The sequence below is a fragment of the Mycotypha africana genome, assembly GCF_025528875.1.
Source record: "Mycotypha africana strain NRRL 2978 chromosome Unknown BDF20scaffold_18, whole genome shotgun sequence".
Taxonomy (NCBI): Eukaryota; Fungi; Mucoromycota; class Mucoromycetes; order Mucorales; family Mycotyphaceae; genus Mycotypha; species Mycotypha africana.
The window spans coordinates 190354-208728 of NW_026515742.1; the positions used below are offsets into that span (position 1 = coordinate 190354).

At 39.7% G+C, this 18375-nt stretch overlaps 6 protein-coding genes across 6 annotated transcripts; all 6 read left to right on the top strand.

Moving 5' to 3' along the window:
- The first annotated feature begins 2422 nt into the window (after positions 1-2422).
- On the top strand, positions 2423-3498 carry BDF20DRAFT_902202 (uncharacterized protein). The gene is made up of 3 exons (XM_053082859.1): positions 2423-2889; positions 2956-3406; positions 3477-3498. The coding sequence occupies exons 1-2, from the start codon at positions 2638-2640 to the stop codon at positions 3061-3063; spliced, it is 360 nt and encodes a 119-aa protein (XP_052930812.1). The 5' UTR covers positions 2423-2637; the 3' UTR covers positions 3064-3406; positions 3477-3498.
- Positions 3384-3965, top strand: BDF20DRAFT_902207 (uncharacterized protein). The gene has a single exon (XM_053082860.1). It carries the CDS (start codon positions 3448-3450, stop codon positions 3793-3795), a length of 348 nt encoding a protein of 115 aa, XP_052930813.1. The 5' UTR covers positions 3384-3447; the 3' UTR covers positions 3796-3965.
- Positions 3966-5132: 1167 nt separating this feature from the next.
- Positions 5133-6185, top strand: BDF20DRAFT_902214 (uncharacterized protein; the record flags this gene model as incomplete). Its single annotated transcript, XM_053082861.1, has 2 exons — positions 5133-5332; positions 6080-6185. Coding segments are annotated over exons 1-2 (226 nt in total), but the record flags the coding sequence as incomplete, so codon positions are not given.
- Positions 6186-9298: 3113 nt separating this feature from the next.
- BDF20DRAFT_902240 (uncharacterized protein) lies at positions 9299-10878 on the top strand. Its single transcript, XM_053082862.1, has 5 exons — positions 9299-9474; positions 9572-9728; positions 9803-10186; positions 10264-10402; positions 10469-10878. The coding sequence occupies exons 1-5, from the start codon at positions 9346-9348 to the stop codon at positions 10500-10502; spliced, it is 843 nt and encodes a 280-aa protein (XP_052930815.1). The 5' UTR covers positions 9299-9345; the 3' UTR covers positions 10503-10878.
- Positions 10879-15473: 4595 nt separating this feature from the next.
- BDF20DRAFT_248536 (uncharacterized protein) lies at positions 15474-17447 on the top strand. Its single transcript, XM_053074996.1, has 2 exons — positions 15474-15599; positions 15685-17447. The coding sequence occupies exons 1-2, from the start codon at positions 15587-15589 to the stop codon at positions 17385-17387; spliced, it is 1716 nt and encodes a 571-aa protein (XP_052930816.1). The 5' UTR covers positions 15474-15586; the 3' UTR covers positions 17388-17447.
- A 105-nt stretch (positions 17448-17552) lies between these two features.
- Positions 17553-18289, top strand: BDF20DRAFT_929053 (uncharacterized protein). The gene has a single exon (XM_053084730.1). The coding sequence runs from the start codon at positions 17844-17846 to the stop codon at positions 18081-18083; it is 240 nt and encodes a 79-aa protein (XP_052930817.1). The 5' UTR covers positions 17553-17843; the 3' UTR covers positions 18084-18289.
- The last annotated feature ends 86 nt before the right edge of the window (positions 18290-18375 follow it).

The window sequence follows — 18375 nt, forward strand, 5'->3', positions numbered from 1 at the left end:
AGCTTTTAAATTGTTATCGATCAGATTGGACCGGTCGTGGGCAACTACTTTAACCCGGTATCGCCCCGTGGCAACTGTACAATTTAGCAGCAGTGGACACTCTTTTAGCCAATATACCAGACAATGTGATCTTAAGAGGAACAGGCTTCACATACTGTGGGAGCTGATTTTACTACCGGTGAATTGCTAGATGTAGTGAATCATACTCCCAACCAAAAGAGTCCTGGCTTGGACGGTTTGCCTTTCGAACTTTACAAATTCTTGATCAACAAGTTTCCCAAAGCTAAACTTTTATTCTTAACCGTTTTGAATGAGGCCTTACATGGTAATATTCCTTTATGTTGGAAACAAACTAGGATGGTGTTGCTGTTCAAGAAGGGTGACCCTACCTCCCTGAGTATTTGGAGACCATTGTTACGGCTCAACTTTCCTCCTCATCCTATCTCAGCACTAATGTCCTTATTTTTCTCAACGGCCATCTCTGTTTCGATTAATGGTTTTCTGGGAAAGCCTTTATGTCAAGGTCGTGGACTATGCCAAGGAAATACTTTATCGCTTCTGCTCTTCAATTTGATGTTCAAGCCATTTCTATGTACAATTTTGGTCTCTTCTCTTAAGGGAGTATCACTGTCACCTTTCTCATCACAAATCTCTTTAATGGCCAATCTTCCAATCGTTCGGCATCCCCGGTTTTCAAATTACTAAGCTACGCCGATGATTTGAAAGTTTTTCTTGCCTCACCTGATGAATGGCCCATACTGGAACAACTGTTGACTATGTACGGAGACGCCAGTAATGTCAAAGTTGACATCAAAAAGACCGCCATTGTCTCTCTATCTGGGGATTGCTGTCCGTCCTGGGCAGCTACAGCCTTTTTGTCAAACTTTCAACAACATTCGCAACGCGTGTCTGAGCATTCTGATCATATGAATTGATTATAGATTCTGTATGTTCCTGCTGTACACTCCAATTTATTGCTTGTCTTTATTTCTTTGCTTATTCGATATGGTTCAATTTTTCATCTTTTAGCCATTGATGTCCAGTATGTAACCGTAGAAGCTATCACAGTTTTCGTAAATGAAAGAACAAGACTGGAGAGATTATGTAAGTTCTTCTTTTAATCGTAAAAAGTGTTTCCATCGTTCGTCATTAAACCAACTTTATCCAAAGCCTTCATCGTGTCGTCACTCTTGTTTTTTGAGGGCTCAGATAACTGAGCTTGTTATTACTTTTGTAATGTCGCTAGCATCTCTTAATGAAAAGGTTCTACTACCTCCTTCATCGCATCATTGCTTTGTTGATTTTCAATGAAAAAAGTATGAGCTCAAATTGTTCTTACTTCAAGGTTTGTTGGGAAGAAACGAGCAGAGAAGCCAGCAACGTGATCTTCAAAGATGCTTGCCAATTAAATTTTGGACCGCGTCAATAATGTATTTTACCTTACATTTTAGACGAATTACAATTTTTAATGGACAATATACATTTTAAATATAGATTTATTAAAAAATATTTTTAGAAAGTTCATAGTATTTTGGATATCGAATTTGGATACTCAATTATTCAGTGATATCCAAGCAGCATTAAGGATGACATACAATCGACCCTGGAAATGAGTCTCTATCAGTAAAAAAGTCCCAATAATGGTTTTATTGACGTTATCTTGCAATAGGATTGACAACTTTATTCAATGACGATGTATTCCGAGACCAACCCGATATTCGTCGGTGCCTGAGTTCCAAAAAAGGTCAACTTTGAATTGATTGACATCAAACCATTGATAGAGGGCTGAGGGCCATAGTATAACAGATACCATAGCGGAACGGGATGGTTATATTATCTGTTGTCAATGTTTTTTATATGCGTTTATGGGTGACTTTCAAAGAAAGCACTATAAAATATATTGTTCTCTTATAGTCAAATGTTGTCTCTTTCACTTTTATTTCACGTTTTAAGATACATACTATGACCCATGTTCAAAACAATAATTTATGAAAAGAAAAAAGCCTATCTACCTGATCATATATATACGTATAGATTAATCATCGTGTACTGTTAGATGTAACGTGTATTGATTGCGGTAAAGGGGGTCATTACACCCAACAATACTTTAAATGTCAATTGTATGAGACAGAAACTGCAGATCAAGGTCAGCAGCTCAGGTGGCTTTGAAAGTTGGTAAAGTCATCATTAGTAAGCGACCTCATTGTACCTATAGTTGGTTCGAAAGGCAGAAAACGCAAACAGAATTTTGAAATCAAGAAAGGAAAGAAAAAAGCAAGGAAAGAAAAAGATGAAGACCCAGATGAAGACAATGCGTGTTGTACCAAATGCAAGCAACCAGGACATAAATCGGTGCGTTCTCCTCTGTGTCCTCAACATGTGTTATCAAAGGCAGAGGTCTTTCAACATCATTTGGGAAGTAATTACAAGGCGTTTACAAGAAGGTTGCCTCTTGATAACTGTGTTTTTGGTGACTATCGCAACACATTCAAGTCAAAAGTTGTTGAAGCTTGTTCTGTTATCCGCAACTTGGTTCTTAGAGCCAAGCTCTTTGTGAATTATTACGTCTTGCAAAATGCCACTCTTGCTGAGCCAAAGTGTATTAAATGTATCTTTACACAAAATTTCTGGTACTCTATGATACAACTAGTGAATGGACAAAGGCCAACAAATAGTAGGCTGATATCACAACAATTACTGAGCTCGTTTGATTCTTTTAAAACGACTTACCCTAAGATTGTCTTCCCTGTCAAGCTCTTTCCTGGACTTAGTCAAGCCATTACAGAAGCATGTACCGAAATTGCTACTTCCTATACGAACAATATAGTGGAAAATTTCGAGGAGAGACTTCTCTATTTTTTGATATATAAAATACAAACAGCATTTGTGGTAAGTTGCAATTCAATATTACTTGGGTCTTACATGAATTTTAAAAAAAGCTCTCATCTTGCGTAGTGTATGCCTTGGAAGCTTGTAAAAAAAGTCAAAAGTGATTTCTGCTATCAAGAGATATGCCAAGGAAAACCTAAATGGCAACTGATGACTACCTTACTGAAGATATAAAAGCAAAGATCCAAACCTTCTGTGAACCTTGGAAGAAGAAGCTGGAGAAGAAAATGAACTTGAAGACGTTATCTGCTGATCCTGGGTCTTTCGTACCCTTTTTGTTATCTTTGAACGCAGAATTTGAGAGGGAACACGATGGTCATAAGTCATTTGACGTACGACGACGTTCTCTTCCAAAATTGTTATCCTTACTGCCAAAGGTTTCTGTTCAATGGAGGATCATTACCTTGAGTGTGAACGCGCTGTCTTCTTTTGTGAAACGTCCTTTATCCCGCAATTACCAAAGCCAATTAGAGCTGTTTTTCAATGTCTTTGATTTCAAGAAACTCCGGTACGAAAGGTAAGCATACAGTTAGTACGGTATACAGTCGAGTATAATGTATGAGGTTTAACTTCTTGGGCACATGTAGTATCTCTGAGCTAACACCGAATGGTGATAACAAAGAGCTCTTTGGTAATATTGTCAGAACGGATGGGTTTTCCGTTGACTTTCTTTTTTATAAAAGACAACAATCTGGCCATGGTGCCTCCTTCCAAAAATTGGATCTCACTCTAGATGATTTCTCTTTGGAAGAAATTGATAAGACTTACTTACCTATTACCCTAGATCCTGGAAGAAAGTCTGTTTTTACTGCTGCTATTGGCCTTGAATATAACAGACAAGTGCGAAGATGCACTACATCTGAATACTATCATATGACAGGGTCGACCCAATACAGTACCAAGTAAACAGAAAGAAGGCCGTTACAGGCATAGATCTCATAGAAAGTCAGATACCCTCGCCAAAACCCTCTCGTTTGGAACTATATGAGCTATACACTGCCTATACACTCAATAACCTGGACGCTCTTTTGACTTTTTATGGACCCGAAACTGCAAAGGACCGGTTTATGTTGTACCTGTCGTATTTGAGGGTAGATGATATACAAATATTAAAGATATAATTCACTTTGTGAAGGATAAAGATGAATTATACAATATTGCAAACCAGAAATAATTAGAAACTACATAAACTCTAATATATGAGTACCGTGAATTAAGTGTTGTGTTTAGTTGACAGCATCATATGAGATGTGGAGACCTCGTATACAAATTATACAAGATCCTCACACCTCATTACTGCTGAAATAATATAAAGTAGAATAGGAAAACGAATATAGAATAAGTGATGATTCTTATACGAGATTAGCTACCTCGTATAAGGCTGAACAGGTTGTCATTTAGGATATATAGTTTACTTATTTTGCTATAATACGTTACTATATGACATAGGATATATAGTAGAATGAATATATGGACATGCAGGATATATTGATTCAACACCAAGGTATAATAGGTTATAAGTACTATTCTCTGCCTTCGGCGTAAAGAATGATTACAAGATAATAGGTTGTGATCATCCTTTACAATAACTGTTCACTCAACTCGATCACCACGCACGAATACTATTTTCCTAATTAATTCTATTTTCCTGCAAGCAGTGCCACATAATGGTTAGCACGGGAAAATAGGCTAGTTGCATGATCACTAGATCAAGCCATGGATACTTTTGCAAGTCCACCCGCTCCGGGTAGATGCGTAATCTCCTCAAGGGAGAATTCTATTCTTTTACGGTTCAGAAGACGTACGTCTTCTTTGAGTAGAATAACTCAGCTGCCAGTTTCTAGGTTCCGCAATATGAAGAAGATATTTAAATTTTTGCAGTAGATATTTTTCTTCTCTTGGAACTTAACTTGATTGAAAATAAAACGTACTAGTTTGATCTCGTTAACTTTTTATTGTTTTAACTAAGTGATATTTAACTCCACAAGTCGTCAAATACCACAGTACCAAGGAAGGCAAAGAGCACCCGAAACTATGGCCAACATGTTGACTCATGGAACGTCCAAATACAATCGCAAGAAGAGAAGCAAGGCAAAGAAGAAAAAAAAGAAAGGAAAGAATGTCAACGAACAGCAGCCATCAAAGTGAGTTTCAATGAATTACATGTTCATCGTTTAGCTTACGCACTGATTGATAATTTTTAGAAGTGACAAGAAGTGGAAGGTTGATAAGTACTCAGGATTCCTAGAAGGGTACCACTGATTGTCTTTGGTGCTGGAATGTTTGGAAAAGATGTAGTCAAGCTGAAAGGGCAAAGATGCGGTGTTGTCGGTAAACTTTTTGCAACTCTGAGGAAACGTGAAGCTGAAGGTCAATTGATTGTTGTCACAATCGATGAATTCAAAACCTCTAAAACATGCAGCCTCTGTTTCTATGATGATATGTGTTGTATATGTTATAATAAGAATAGAGAGAGAAAAGAAAACAAAGGAAGTCTGTGAAAACCAAGTTATCTTCTTTTATTCAGTAGAATATTCAGATAAAGAATGAAGACAAAAACCATGTAGGAAAAAAGTACTTCTATTTATATTTGTGGATATTGTAAAAAACTTTTTCTATCGGGACCCTTGAACAGAAGATGACCTGATGATAAAAGAAAAGACATACCCAATTGTTATTGTACGGCTAATCGTGACAGAGTGGTGCCTTGACCGATTGGATCGGTAAATGGAGGTAAGTGAGTTGATCTGATGAAAGATTCCTTTGACCCGTATCTCGGCAGATTCATTATAGCTAACGGGACGGCAAGATAAACTATTCCTCGATTCTGCCGATGTCTCCGTTGAAGTCTTCTGAATCTTGTCAGGAGGTAAAGAGTTAAAGTGAAGGAACAATAAGTTGAATAATAGCTTGAATAGATGAAATATATGTATATTGTTTGATCTGCAAAATAAAGTTATCTGATTTATTCAAATCCAAATACTATATTAATTTATTTCTAAATCAAGTCAATTACTCATATAATGTTGTCTCGGATGTACATACAGATGAGATCTTCTTCCGGGATCGAAAAGAATTGTTCTGACAAAGCTATCACTCAAGATTAAACCAATCATTATAAGGATCTGTAGTCTCTTATTTAGCATTATGTAATAATCTACGCGTAATATGATGTTGGATACAACAATATGCAAATTGTTGATACTCCTGGATTCAAGGGTACCGGCGTTCTTCATTGCAAGCAATGTCTAAAGCTATGGCAGAGAGACATTAACGCCGCTATCAACATGATGACTATATCTCAAGCAGTTTGGTCTGGAGCGGGAAGACCCGACGTTTTCAAGCCAGCGAAGAAGAAGAAAGTTTCGCCGTAATAAACACGGTTTTCCTTATATTTTAAGGATTTAGATCATTACAGGTGAGGAATAGTACGGTTTTTTTTTCTTTTTTTTTTCTTTTGTTTCGCACTACTGACAAGTTTTTGGAATTTGAATTATTGTTTGAACGGTTTATATTTTCGTCTACAACACAATTGCAACTCATCTAAAATAAAATATTAATCGTCCAAAAAAAATGTATTTCATCTAAAATATTAGTTAAAATACTGTAATGTAATGCACCTCTTACAGTCGAATCTTTGTACTGCTCTCTATGCCGCATTAGATCAAGTCTGTGGACGGGTCACCCAACCACATGTCATAAACTTGGAATCCTTCTGGACCGTCGAAATGCAACAAACGTTTGATCAAAGAGAATACTACTATCGGAAATGGCGCCGGGCTACTGGACTGAACAAACTTGACTACTGGATCAAACATCAGCAAGCCAAGGCCAAACTTCGTCGTCTCTATCGAAGTCGTCGACAGGAAACATGGCAACAGTTCTGTTATCAGATGAGTCATGAAGAGTATACCAAAGCAATTGCACGTTTTAGTAAAATCCGTAAGAAGCGAAATCTAACCCCTTCGTTCTCTACCCCAGAAGGTCCAACAAGCTGCAGCTGATCTCTTGGCGTCTCATATGCAAGGCACGTATTCGGGTCAATACCTTCCATCACCGTATCAACGCGAATTACCACCAGTTGACCCCACGCAAGCGTTCACTTTAAACGAGTTCTTCATATCTGAGGATACCATTGTGGATGCGATCAAAAGCCTCCCCCGTAAGAAAGCTCCCGGGGTGGATGATATCAAAATCGAAATGCTGCAACCAGTCAGCGACCGAATAGCACCCTTTCTATTAAATCTCTTCCAATTAACCTGGAAATGGTCCTATACGCCTAAGTCTTGGCGCATTGCCCAAACAATTCCGATTTATAAGAAAGGCCCACCAACAGATCTAGGTAACTACCGTCCAATTAGTCTTACATCTATTTTTCGCAAAATTTTAGAGCGATGCATCCAAAATTACCTTTTGGCCAATAGTCCCCCACTCGATATTGCGCAGGGTGGATTCCGTATTGCCCGTAGCTCCTTAGACCAAGCCCTTTGTTTAGCGGAAACCTGCAATATTTTGAAACGCCAGCACAAGATCGAACCAGTTCTAGCTTTCCTCGATATCAAATCAGCGTACGATACGGTTGACCGTAACGTCATATGGACAATGCTTCGTCCCCATATTCCAGAACCGCTCCTTGCCCTACTTCAAAACATGTTTGACGATGTCAGCATTGAAGTCCTCCAGAACAATGCCAAGTCAGAACCTTTCAGCCCTACTACTGGTGTTCTTCAAGGATCCATACTATCCCCTATACTCTATTCATATTACATTAACGAACTACCTTCACTGCTCCGTCCAAGCCCACTGGATCTTTCCTTGCCTATTCCGGAATTGATTCTTAATATCAACTGTTTACTATATGCCGACGATGTCGTCTTGATTACTGATAAAGATCATCTTCAGACCCTGTTGCAACAATGTGAAGCTCATAGTCTTCGGCTAGGTTATCGTTGGCATCCGAATAAATGTGTTATCCTAGACAGATCAACGCACCCTATAGATTACCAGCTTTATGGAGTTCCTCTACAACGTCAGCTCACTTTTCCGTATCTAGGGATACCTTTTCAACCAGGTGGTAGTATAGATATAAATGAACTAGCACGTACTAACACTTTTAAGGCCCTTACTACGATGAATCAATTAGCAGCAATCGGTGTCAATCCTGGTGGATTCGAAAAACTGCTCTCACTACGGTTATATGCCCAATTAGTCCGCGCAAAGATGGAATACGGACTGGCCATTAGCCCCCTAACTGCGAAGCAATATAAACAATTCGAAGATACCCAGAACAAGTGTATTCGACGAATCTTTGGTGGATCCAGTAGATCGTCTGCCCGACTTATGCTCCACCTTGCCAATCTGCCCACCATGAAAGAACGCTCCTTCATCCTACAAGCTAAGTTCCTATTACGTTCTACCTCACTGCCTACTGATACTTTAATCTCGATACTACTCCCATATATAGGCCAGCAACAAAGTAAATCGTTATATTGCAAGCTTGCTCGTTCTCCGATCTGGCAAGACTACACTTCTTCTCCGCTCAATCAACGATCTGAATCAGCTGCTCTGAGACGCTGTATTGCTAACTTCCGTACTAGCCTCCTTCACATCCAACAATCGAACAGCCCTAACTCCAAACTGATCTCTCAATGCCGTTCTCGATTAATGATCGATCCGATCCTTTATATTCCAATGTCAACTAATGAACGCAGCCGATGTATCCGATGGCGTTTGGGTTGGCTCCCTGGAGGCCACCGAACCTATTGCCTTAAACATCCCTCGTCATTACTTACAAAGTTACACGCTATCTCCTGTCTAAACATGCACCACCGCCTACGACTCCCCACATCAGTCTGTGATCCCATATCCTATGTCCTTAACCGTCTTCCCACACACCCGATCTACAACCCATCCCAAATACAAAACTGGCATTTCCTATGGCCAGCACTTTGTCACATTTTGTTTGAACTCGATTACTTACGCACTCTCGAGAGCCGCCTACAACCCCTCGGTTAGGGCATCTATTGCTCGACTGGTTACCCTCTTCCCCTCCCTTAACCTTTTAGTACACAATCCTTTTTACCCTTGAACCCTAAGGGGTTTTTAGATACTACCCAGCCTTTGGATCTGCCCCGGGCAATTTAGATAAGCTTAATATCTCGTGTCCATTGGGCTTTAAATATTACATAGTAAAAATATCTTTGTTTAAACGTAATGTAATGCACAAAGAATAGAGTTGAAGTCAGGTTTGTTCCCCGTTTCTCGCTCTTTCTTTTTTCCTTTTTCAGACAAGTGACTGGTGAAATTTTATGACAAATCCAAAAGGGTTTTTTTTTCCTGCTTTGTCAGATTTTGAGGGACAGTATAAAAACGGAGATCCTGCTCATCTTGTCTGTCTCTTTTTCCTGGGTTTCTGTTATCTCTTATCTATTATCTGTTAGACAATAATTATAGCCAATGCCCTCACAACATCTTCCACATCAGCTTGCTATCCCAGATTTTAAGCAACTTGTGCTTTATACCGGTAATGTTATGCTTACAACCACTACAGCGGGCAAAGACTGGAATAAGAAATCAAATGCAGAGGTATGCTTTTTTGGCCCAGTTATAGATGGCAGCATAGACATACGCTCACGCATCATTGATGATAGATTATTGATTCATGTTACCGTTGTTTTTATAGTTAGTGCAAGCTATTTCAGATACTCTAAGAGTCTCTTTGTATGGTGCAGATACCCCGTCTTACCGATATTTTAAGGAAAAGGAATTATTGGAAGTCCCTGATTTAAGATTGAGCAGCCGTATTGATCCCGTGGATAGAGACGAAGTAGAAGTGACAGGTTCGACAATGGATTGGATAGGTAGTTAAATGACAGGCATTGGAACTTATTATATATGTGACTATGGTCTTTAGCGAAACTATTCTATTTGAGACATTCCCATGAAACTGAAGCCGAAGTCTCGCATATCGATAGAGCCATCTACCACTTACAACAACTCTTGGATGTAAATTCGATTGACACACTGATTGTTTCTTTTGATAATATGAATTGCAACACATCCATTGAAAAGACCTGGAAGGATCTGGAAGTATATCAACAAAAGGGCGTTGTTTCTAAGCTCGGCTTATGCGATTTCGACTGTGAAAAATTATCAGCATTCATCAACAATAAGGAGCATAAAATAAAACCATCCATAAACCAAGTTCATGTGGAACAATGTTGTTCTTTACCACAGGATTTGATTACCCTTGGAAAACATGAGAATATTGAATTAACGTTTAACGGAGACACAACAGGTAAAACAAGGAAAAAACAAACCAACCAAAGATGTAAGTCTTTAAATTTTGCTAAAATTGGGAATTATCTATATTAGACATTCTTTCTACAGAAGCATTATCTATACTACTACACAAGTATGGCGTCATTGAAAGCAATTCAACACAGGTCAGACCGCGTTGGGTTCTGAAATATGATGTGTTCTTCAAGCGTAGAAGTGTTGTAGCGGACAAAGGGTAAGGGTGTTATGTAGTAATGATTTAATCAGGAATATTCTGAACTTTTTGCTTTTTCGTTGTCAGATATATCGTTGTGGGCGATGTGCAACAACCATAAAATTCCTCACCCCACTTATTTTCGATTGCAAAGTCCATCAATACAGCATAGACATGTTTTCCGTCATCATTGTACCATATTCCCTCAAATCCTTCTTTATCCACATGTACTCTATGCATCCTCCATATATAAACCTACAGACAGAAGAATGGTCATAGCGATGATCATAGACAACAAAGACATGGCCTTGAATAAAGAGAATTTCTCTTCCAAATGTATACAGTACTTGGTATTGGTTGATCCCCGGTTTTTGTTCGCCGCTTGGATCTTTTTACTAATGAAGCGAGGAACATTCCATAAAATAAGATTGCTAGCCCTCATCCAATTGAATATTAGTCGTCCTGTGGGATTGATTCTGGTATCGCCACGAAGTCGCCCATTCGTGCATTGAAATCCCCGCAAATGATAGTATTGGTTGTATGTGGTAGATGTAAGGGTAGTAAATCTAAAATTTGTTGTATATCTTCAGTTCTTAGGGAGGGAGGAAGATATAGGCAATGAATCAATATTTTGTTGGAGAGAATGATGGATAAGGAATATTTAGCTAGTAAGGGGTGTTTATGTGTTAATTGGTAGATCGATAGTTTGCTTTGTGGGTTAACTAAAAGGGCGAGACCGAGGGTACCACGATGGGTATTAATAGAGTTAGTTGGTATTCCATAAGTATGATATTGGGGCCAAAGGGTTGGATATTTGTTGGGTGTTAATAACCAAGTCTCATTAAGAAAAAGAAGATCAGATTTGTTAGCAAGTTGGAGTAAAGGTGTGATCGCTTGTTTCGGGAGGCCTGTTGCATTAAATAAAGAGATTGTCAGGGCTCTCATATATTTAATGTACAACGGAGGAAGAAGGTCCGTGAGCTGTAGAATCGTCTAAAGTATCCATTAGCAGGTCATCATCTGATGTGGGGGTGATAATATCCTCGCTTGTTTGCTCTTTAGGCGTTTGAGCAAAAATTGAGGATAATTTCGTATTGTAGCGATCAGCCATAATAGAATCATATTTGGGGCGGGTAATCCATTCTTGGTCTAAGAAGGAGCGGGCCACAGCGTACTTAACTGTGCTCTCATGTAATCAAGTGCTCGAGATAGACGGTTTTTCTGAATTTCAGTTGCAATGGAGTCGCGTTCAGCAGCAGGAAGTGAGGTGTATTTGGGATCAGCCAGGATTTTACCGCTGAATGGTGTAAAATCTTTTAGAAGGTTAACTTTCTTGTGGATGAGGAGTTCTGTGAATTCGGCTTCATAATCGTTATGTATGAGCACCGCGACCGTGATACGAGCGGGGTAGTGTACGTCAAGGAGTCTTGCATTATTGACTCCGAGTTTACGGAAAGTGGTACGAATAGTGCCTACTGGGATACGCGTTTTGGTGGGAATGTATACGTATTTGAAGCCTTGTTTCTCAGAGGGTGGTTGGTAATGATGGTTGTTTTAATACCTGAATTTTCGCTGGGTTGTGCCAGGGTGCATCGGTGAAGGGTGTTGATCGGGTTTGGGATTCCGGAAGGGGCGGGAAATCTGAAGATAATAATGGGTCAGCAGCCTTGTTCATATTGTTGATACGTTCTTGTAGGTTGTCGATTTCACGACGGGCTTCAGAGAGTTCGTTTGTCAGGCGTTCAACAGTCTGGTATAACTGTTGGACAAGTGTTGCTTGGTTATTGCCAATAGTGGGGTCGGAGGAGGTGATTGTCTCTTTATTTATAGCTTGTGTGGAATTCAATGAAGCTCTAGAGCTTCCGAGAGTGGCGTGAACTATGGGATATAATTCAAACGCTTTGATGGTTTTATGACATGAAGTACATGCAAATTGTGGTTGAAAGGGTTCTTTGGGCGAGGAACCATGTTTGTGAAACGTTGTAGTTTCGAAACATTCAGGACATATTAGGTGTTTGCGAACGGTGGGGAATGCAGCTTCTAGTGCAGACAGTTGCTCTTCTGAGAGTGCAGGATCTGCAGCTTTATTGTAGGAGCCTCTTAATGGTCCCATTACAGTTGTCAAAGGTTTTGTTTTTCGATATGTGGTTTTGCTCAATGTGTAAACGTCTATTTGAGTCGCTTGCCTAAAAAGGAAAAATTATATAAAGTGATGGAAAGCGGAAAAAGAGCCTCATCTGCAGGTACGCTATTTTCAGAAATTATTCGGACACTTCTGACTGACGGAGCATAAAATGGGTCACTGAGAGAAAATAATTTGGGCCGTAGGACAAAAATGAAAGTGGGCCAAATGTCCCAATTGTCTAAAAAGGGGTTTGCGCTCCAAACACATCAGGAAACTTATGGACGGAATACCTGCAGAAACCCTTTATATCACTCAGAAGAATACTGTTACAGGCATCGCGAATACGTAGTGTCAATGTTTTTTCGTCTAAAAGTGCTTCTCGCTTGAGTTTGCTTTTACAAACTGACCAAAACTGTTCTATGGGATTCAATTCAGGAGAATAAGCCGGGAGATAAAACTCATCCATAGCCACGACCCTGTATATAGCTTCGTATGTCGTCATGTGTATGTATAGGTGCATTATCCATTACAAATTATGACCTCTGAACTGTTCATGCTTGTCCATAATATCTAACGTACTGGCAATGAAATTGAAATAGTGTCCCGTACAGGTACCGCCTTTGCCTTTCTCTGTAGCAACTGCTGCTGTGCCACAACTACCTATTACTTTTCTTTTTTTAGATGCTTCCATCGCCTTTGCAGCCCTTTGATATTCACAATTCCATAGGGCGAAATAGCGCCAAAAATCGTCATCATCTTTGATTTGGTTTTGGGAGTCAGTGTGCATGGAACTTATTTGTTTCAGTACACTATAACTGGTAAAGGCAGTAAATCTGAATTGTTTCTCAGATTGTTAAGCGAATTGGAGGTCAGACATGACAATTAGGTCAGCCAAACTGCAGCCAACTATTGAAATGACTATTGTTTTCTTTATTAGAGTGCCAATCGAAAATGTCTTTGATAATCCAACTTGTAAACGTGCGTAAATCGAGCAATAGCATATGGAAATAATATTTATTGCAGCGGTATAATATCTTCTTCTGATGTTGCTAAAGCTGTATATGACAAATTTCTGAACTATTTGAAAAATATGAAAAATGAAGGTTCGCTTTACTCTCGAGCCACTTTATGCAATATATTCGTGTTGAGATGCATAGTAATATTATGAACGGGAAACGGGGTATTGTGGTTAAATAAAATGGATGAGATGACGAATAACTTATCAGTACAAGAGAGCAGCCATATCATTCTCTTTAGCACCTGCTGACCCATATATTGTCCATTGTCCGTTTATAAAACGAAGAGAGCCTTGATTCGGATGATGTGTGCATTATGAAAGACAGAATCCTTTTAGATGGATAATTCCCTGTTCACAAAGTCTTTCTTAACGCTAGACATTTTTTTTAATTTTTAAAAATTGAAAAAATGTCTAGCGTTGTTTTCCGCAGATCAGCGGGCATTAAGGAAATACTTGGAACCCTATAAGAGCGTCTTTCACTTATTTGCTTTCAAGATGTCCATAATAAATACACTATCATATAGACAGAGTCTTATTCATCCCTTTTGCTGCTTAAACATTTCGTTACTGCTAAGTTGTTATAAGCTCCAAAGGGTGGAATGTAGTCTGTTGCAATTGAAAGAATCAATCAAATTTAGAAATCAGACCGTTTCCTGAAGCCTGAAAAAAAATCCCCGTACAAAATGGTGGCAAGGAGGATTTCTTTTTTGTTGAAGGTACTACCACCATTCGTAAATAAGTGAAAGCCTATTTATCGTCGTCTCAAGCCCTTTTCATCTATAAATAAGAGCCTTTTGACTTTCGACTTTAACGATTATTCTGTTCATCATTTTCAAACATCAACTTACTGAAATAGAGTGCATCCTTTCCTTCGACTATGGTTCGCTTTTTATCTATTGCACTTTCAGCATTGCTTGTCGTCACAAGCGTACAGGCAAGAGGTCGTGTTGTGATGCCTCCTCCTCATCATCATCATGGCTCCCATCATGGTCAGAATATACATCCTTTCCCTCCTCCCAACCCTATTGATCCTGGTAACCGTCCTTTCCCTCCTCCTAATCCTATTGATCCTGGTAACCGTCCTTTCCCTCCTCCTCCCGTACCTCAACCTCCTGGTACATGTACTGGTTATGGATTAAATAACAATGCTGTAAGTATTGAAGGAAAAAGAAAAAAGATTATCCTATTTGTCATGAAATGCCATTTCATCTATTAACATAATGTCTACTACAGTTCAGCCATTTCAATGCCATCTTCTTTGGTAATTTTAAAACGGGTGGTGGTTCTGATATCATGGGCCCTCTCGCTGTTGGTGGCAATTTTACTGCTCCCAATTCTGTTATTAACGCCAACAACGGCTCTAACTGTGATGACAATCCTTCCTCCATCGGTTCTATGGGTCTTGTTGTTGGGGGAACTGCCATTACTTCCGATACACAAGTCCACGGTAACGCTTTGATCGCCGGCGGAGGCACCCTGGACCAAATTAGAGAGTCAGAAGCCGGCTTTCAAGTGACTAACCAACTTGGCACCGGCGATTTCGATTTCTTTGCCGTTCGAGAAGCCGCCCTAGATAACAATGAAGGCTATGCTTATATGGATCCTACTGCTATCATCGAACCTAACGGTGCATTTACTCAATTCAGATCCGATCCTGACTACGAGGTTATCACTTTTGGCCAATGCGGGGGAATGCAATGTAGTCTTGACCCCAATACGGAATCAGACCCTTCCAATATTCTTTTAGGCTCAGGTAATTGGAACGGTTTCCAACCTATTGATCCCAATAAGACTTATGTCTTTAATGTAAGTAAAAGAACGCTGTTGATCCTTTGATGCCATTCGTCCATATGTCTCTTTTAACCCCCTCCTTTTTGACGATACATAGATTCCTGTCATCAATCGTGGCACCCTCACCCTTCGAACCAATGATCCTCTTGATAGTCTCAATCCTTGTCAAGTTGTTTGGAACATTTATCCTGTTGACGACCGAGGCGTCTACCTGCGTGATGGTGAAATCACCGTTTACCGTGCCACTACTTCTCAGTTGGGTGGTTTGACCATGGCCCCTGAAGGTAAGCCAATCTTCTGCAAGAGACATGTATAAAATAAGAAAAAATAAAAAAAGCCTAATAACTCCATTCTCTCTTCTATTTGTAGCCCACATTATTGATGGTTCTACAGGTAACTTTGCTGGTACCGTTGTAGGTAGGGACTATACTTGGTTCAACTTGGGTGCCGGTGTTGAAATCCACGATTACCACGCTATTGGCGGCACCTGCGATGCCTTCGAAGGATGTAATCCCCATCCTGATCATAATGCCTCCGACTGTACAAATACAATGACAACTACCTCTACTGCTACTACTACGCAAGTAATCCCAATTACCACTACATCGGAAGTGGTCATTCCTACAACCACTACGCAAGTAATTCCAGTTACGACAACTGAGGAGGTGCCAGTACTTATTACCACCACAGAAATAGTACCTACTACCACTACGCAAGTAATTCCAGTTACCACAACTGAGGAGGTGCCAGTACCTACTACCACTACGCAAGTAATTCCAGTTACCACTACTGAGGAGGTGCCAGTACCAACTACCACTACGCAAGTAATTCCAGTTACCACAACTGAGGAGGTGCCAGTACCTACTACCACCACAGAAATAGTACCTACTACCACTACGCAAGTAATTCCAGTTACCACAACTGAGGAGGTGCCAGTACCTACTACCACTACGCAAGTAATTCCAGTTACCACTACTGAGGAGGTGCCAGTACCAACTACCACTACGCAAGTAATTCCAGTTACCACAACTGAGGAGGTGCCAGTACCTACTACCACCACAGAAATAGTACCTACTACCACTACGCAAGTAATTCCAGTTACCACAACTGAGGAGGTGTCAGTACCTACTACCACTACGCAAGTAATTCCAGTTACCACTACTGAGGAGGTGCCAGTACCAACTACCACTACGCAAGTAATTCCAGTTACCACAACTGAGGAGGTGCCAGTACCTACTACCACCACAGAAATAGTACCTACTACCACTACGCAAGTAGTCCCTATTACCACTACATCGGAAGTGGTCATTTCTACAACCACCACAGAAATAGTACCTACTACCACTACGCAAGTAGTCCCTATTACCACTACATCGGAAGTGGTCATTTCTACAACCACCACAGAAATAGTACCTACCACCACCACAGAAATAGTACCTACTACCACTACGCAAGTAGTCTCTATTACCACTACATCGGAAGTGGTCATTTCTACAACCACCACAGAAATAGTACCTACCACCACCACAGAAATAGTACCTACTACCACCACAGAAATAGTACCTACTACCACTACGCAAGTAATTCCTACAACCGTTACAAATACAATTACTAATGTGCTTACGGATACAATAACAAATACATTAACAATACCTACAACTACAACTGATCTAGTTACAACAACAACATCAACAACAGTAACTGAAACAGCAGCAGTTACAGCACTACCTCAACCGTTATATGATACTAATAGTGGTCGTTGTGTGCAATCAACTGGTACTAGTCCTGTTGTTAGATTTATTAGCAACACTGCAATTACTCCGGATAATTGTTATTATGCATGTTTGGGTTCAGGTAAACTGGATGGTGTGGCTCCGTGGTATATTGGATTAGGAAATAATGTAACTATAACAGCTAGTAATTTTAATATGAATAGTAATAACTATTATGTATGTCACTGTATCAATTATATCCCAACACCAGCTGTTGCTGCCACTACATGTGTTAATAATGTAGGCAATTATGGTAACGCTGATCCTCCTTCTCTCTATGTGTATAATGTAACAAATTAAAAATATTATTTAGACATAAAAATATTATTTAGACATAAAAATATTATTTAGACATAAAAATATTATTTAGACATAAAAATATTATTTAGACACAGTCGTTCCACTCTCAATTAGAAATAAGTTCGCGGAGTTTTTAAAAAAAATTGGGGGACTAACAGAAGTTGATTTCGCGAATTGAGAGAGGTTTAATTCATTGTTGATCGCTGTTAGTCAAAATTAGTCTTTTTAACAGAAAATGGGCGGGAAAGCATCTATGATGAGAGGGGGAATGAAGCAATAGATATTATAGATGAACCAGCCGACCCATTTGCCATCAAGCAAACTAGTCAGCCTAGATTCAGCGAATAACATTGAGAGGGAATCATCCGTGCCTAAAAGCACTGAAAGAGCCCCCAAATATCGTGATTATAGCCTCTCTACAAGAGAGCTTTTTTTTAAAACAAGATAGAAAAGCTGATGTCAGTCAAGGCTGCTGCACTTCAGGTAGGTGTCAAAGAAAGCACTGCGCGCATCTGGTGGAAAAAATACCAAGAAGATCCTGATTCATTTGTTCTCGGCAAGAGCACCAATCGCCAGAACAGACCGAAACCACAGCTTCAGGATACACATAAGGAATGCTTGAAACAATTTTACGACGAGAATCCTAATGCCTATAGGATGCTGTTGAAACGCTCACGAGCAACTTCGAAGGCCTGAGATAAAAAAAGTCAAGAGTGCATGAATTCATGAAGAACGAATGTAGCTTGACTTTCAAGCAAACGACTCTCTGGTCTGAGGCAAGAATGAGTTCGAGCACTATTAAGAAACGTTACAATTGGGTTGGTGAATAGAGTCTAACTGACATGGAATATTCCGAAAATTGCGTGTTTATTGATGAAGCCGGCTTTGACATTAATATGAGGTAAAGCAGAGTAAGGGACAATCGCTAACCTATCCATATATGACCAACCGATCTTATCCAGAAAGTGGCAACTCATCCAAAAGTTTA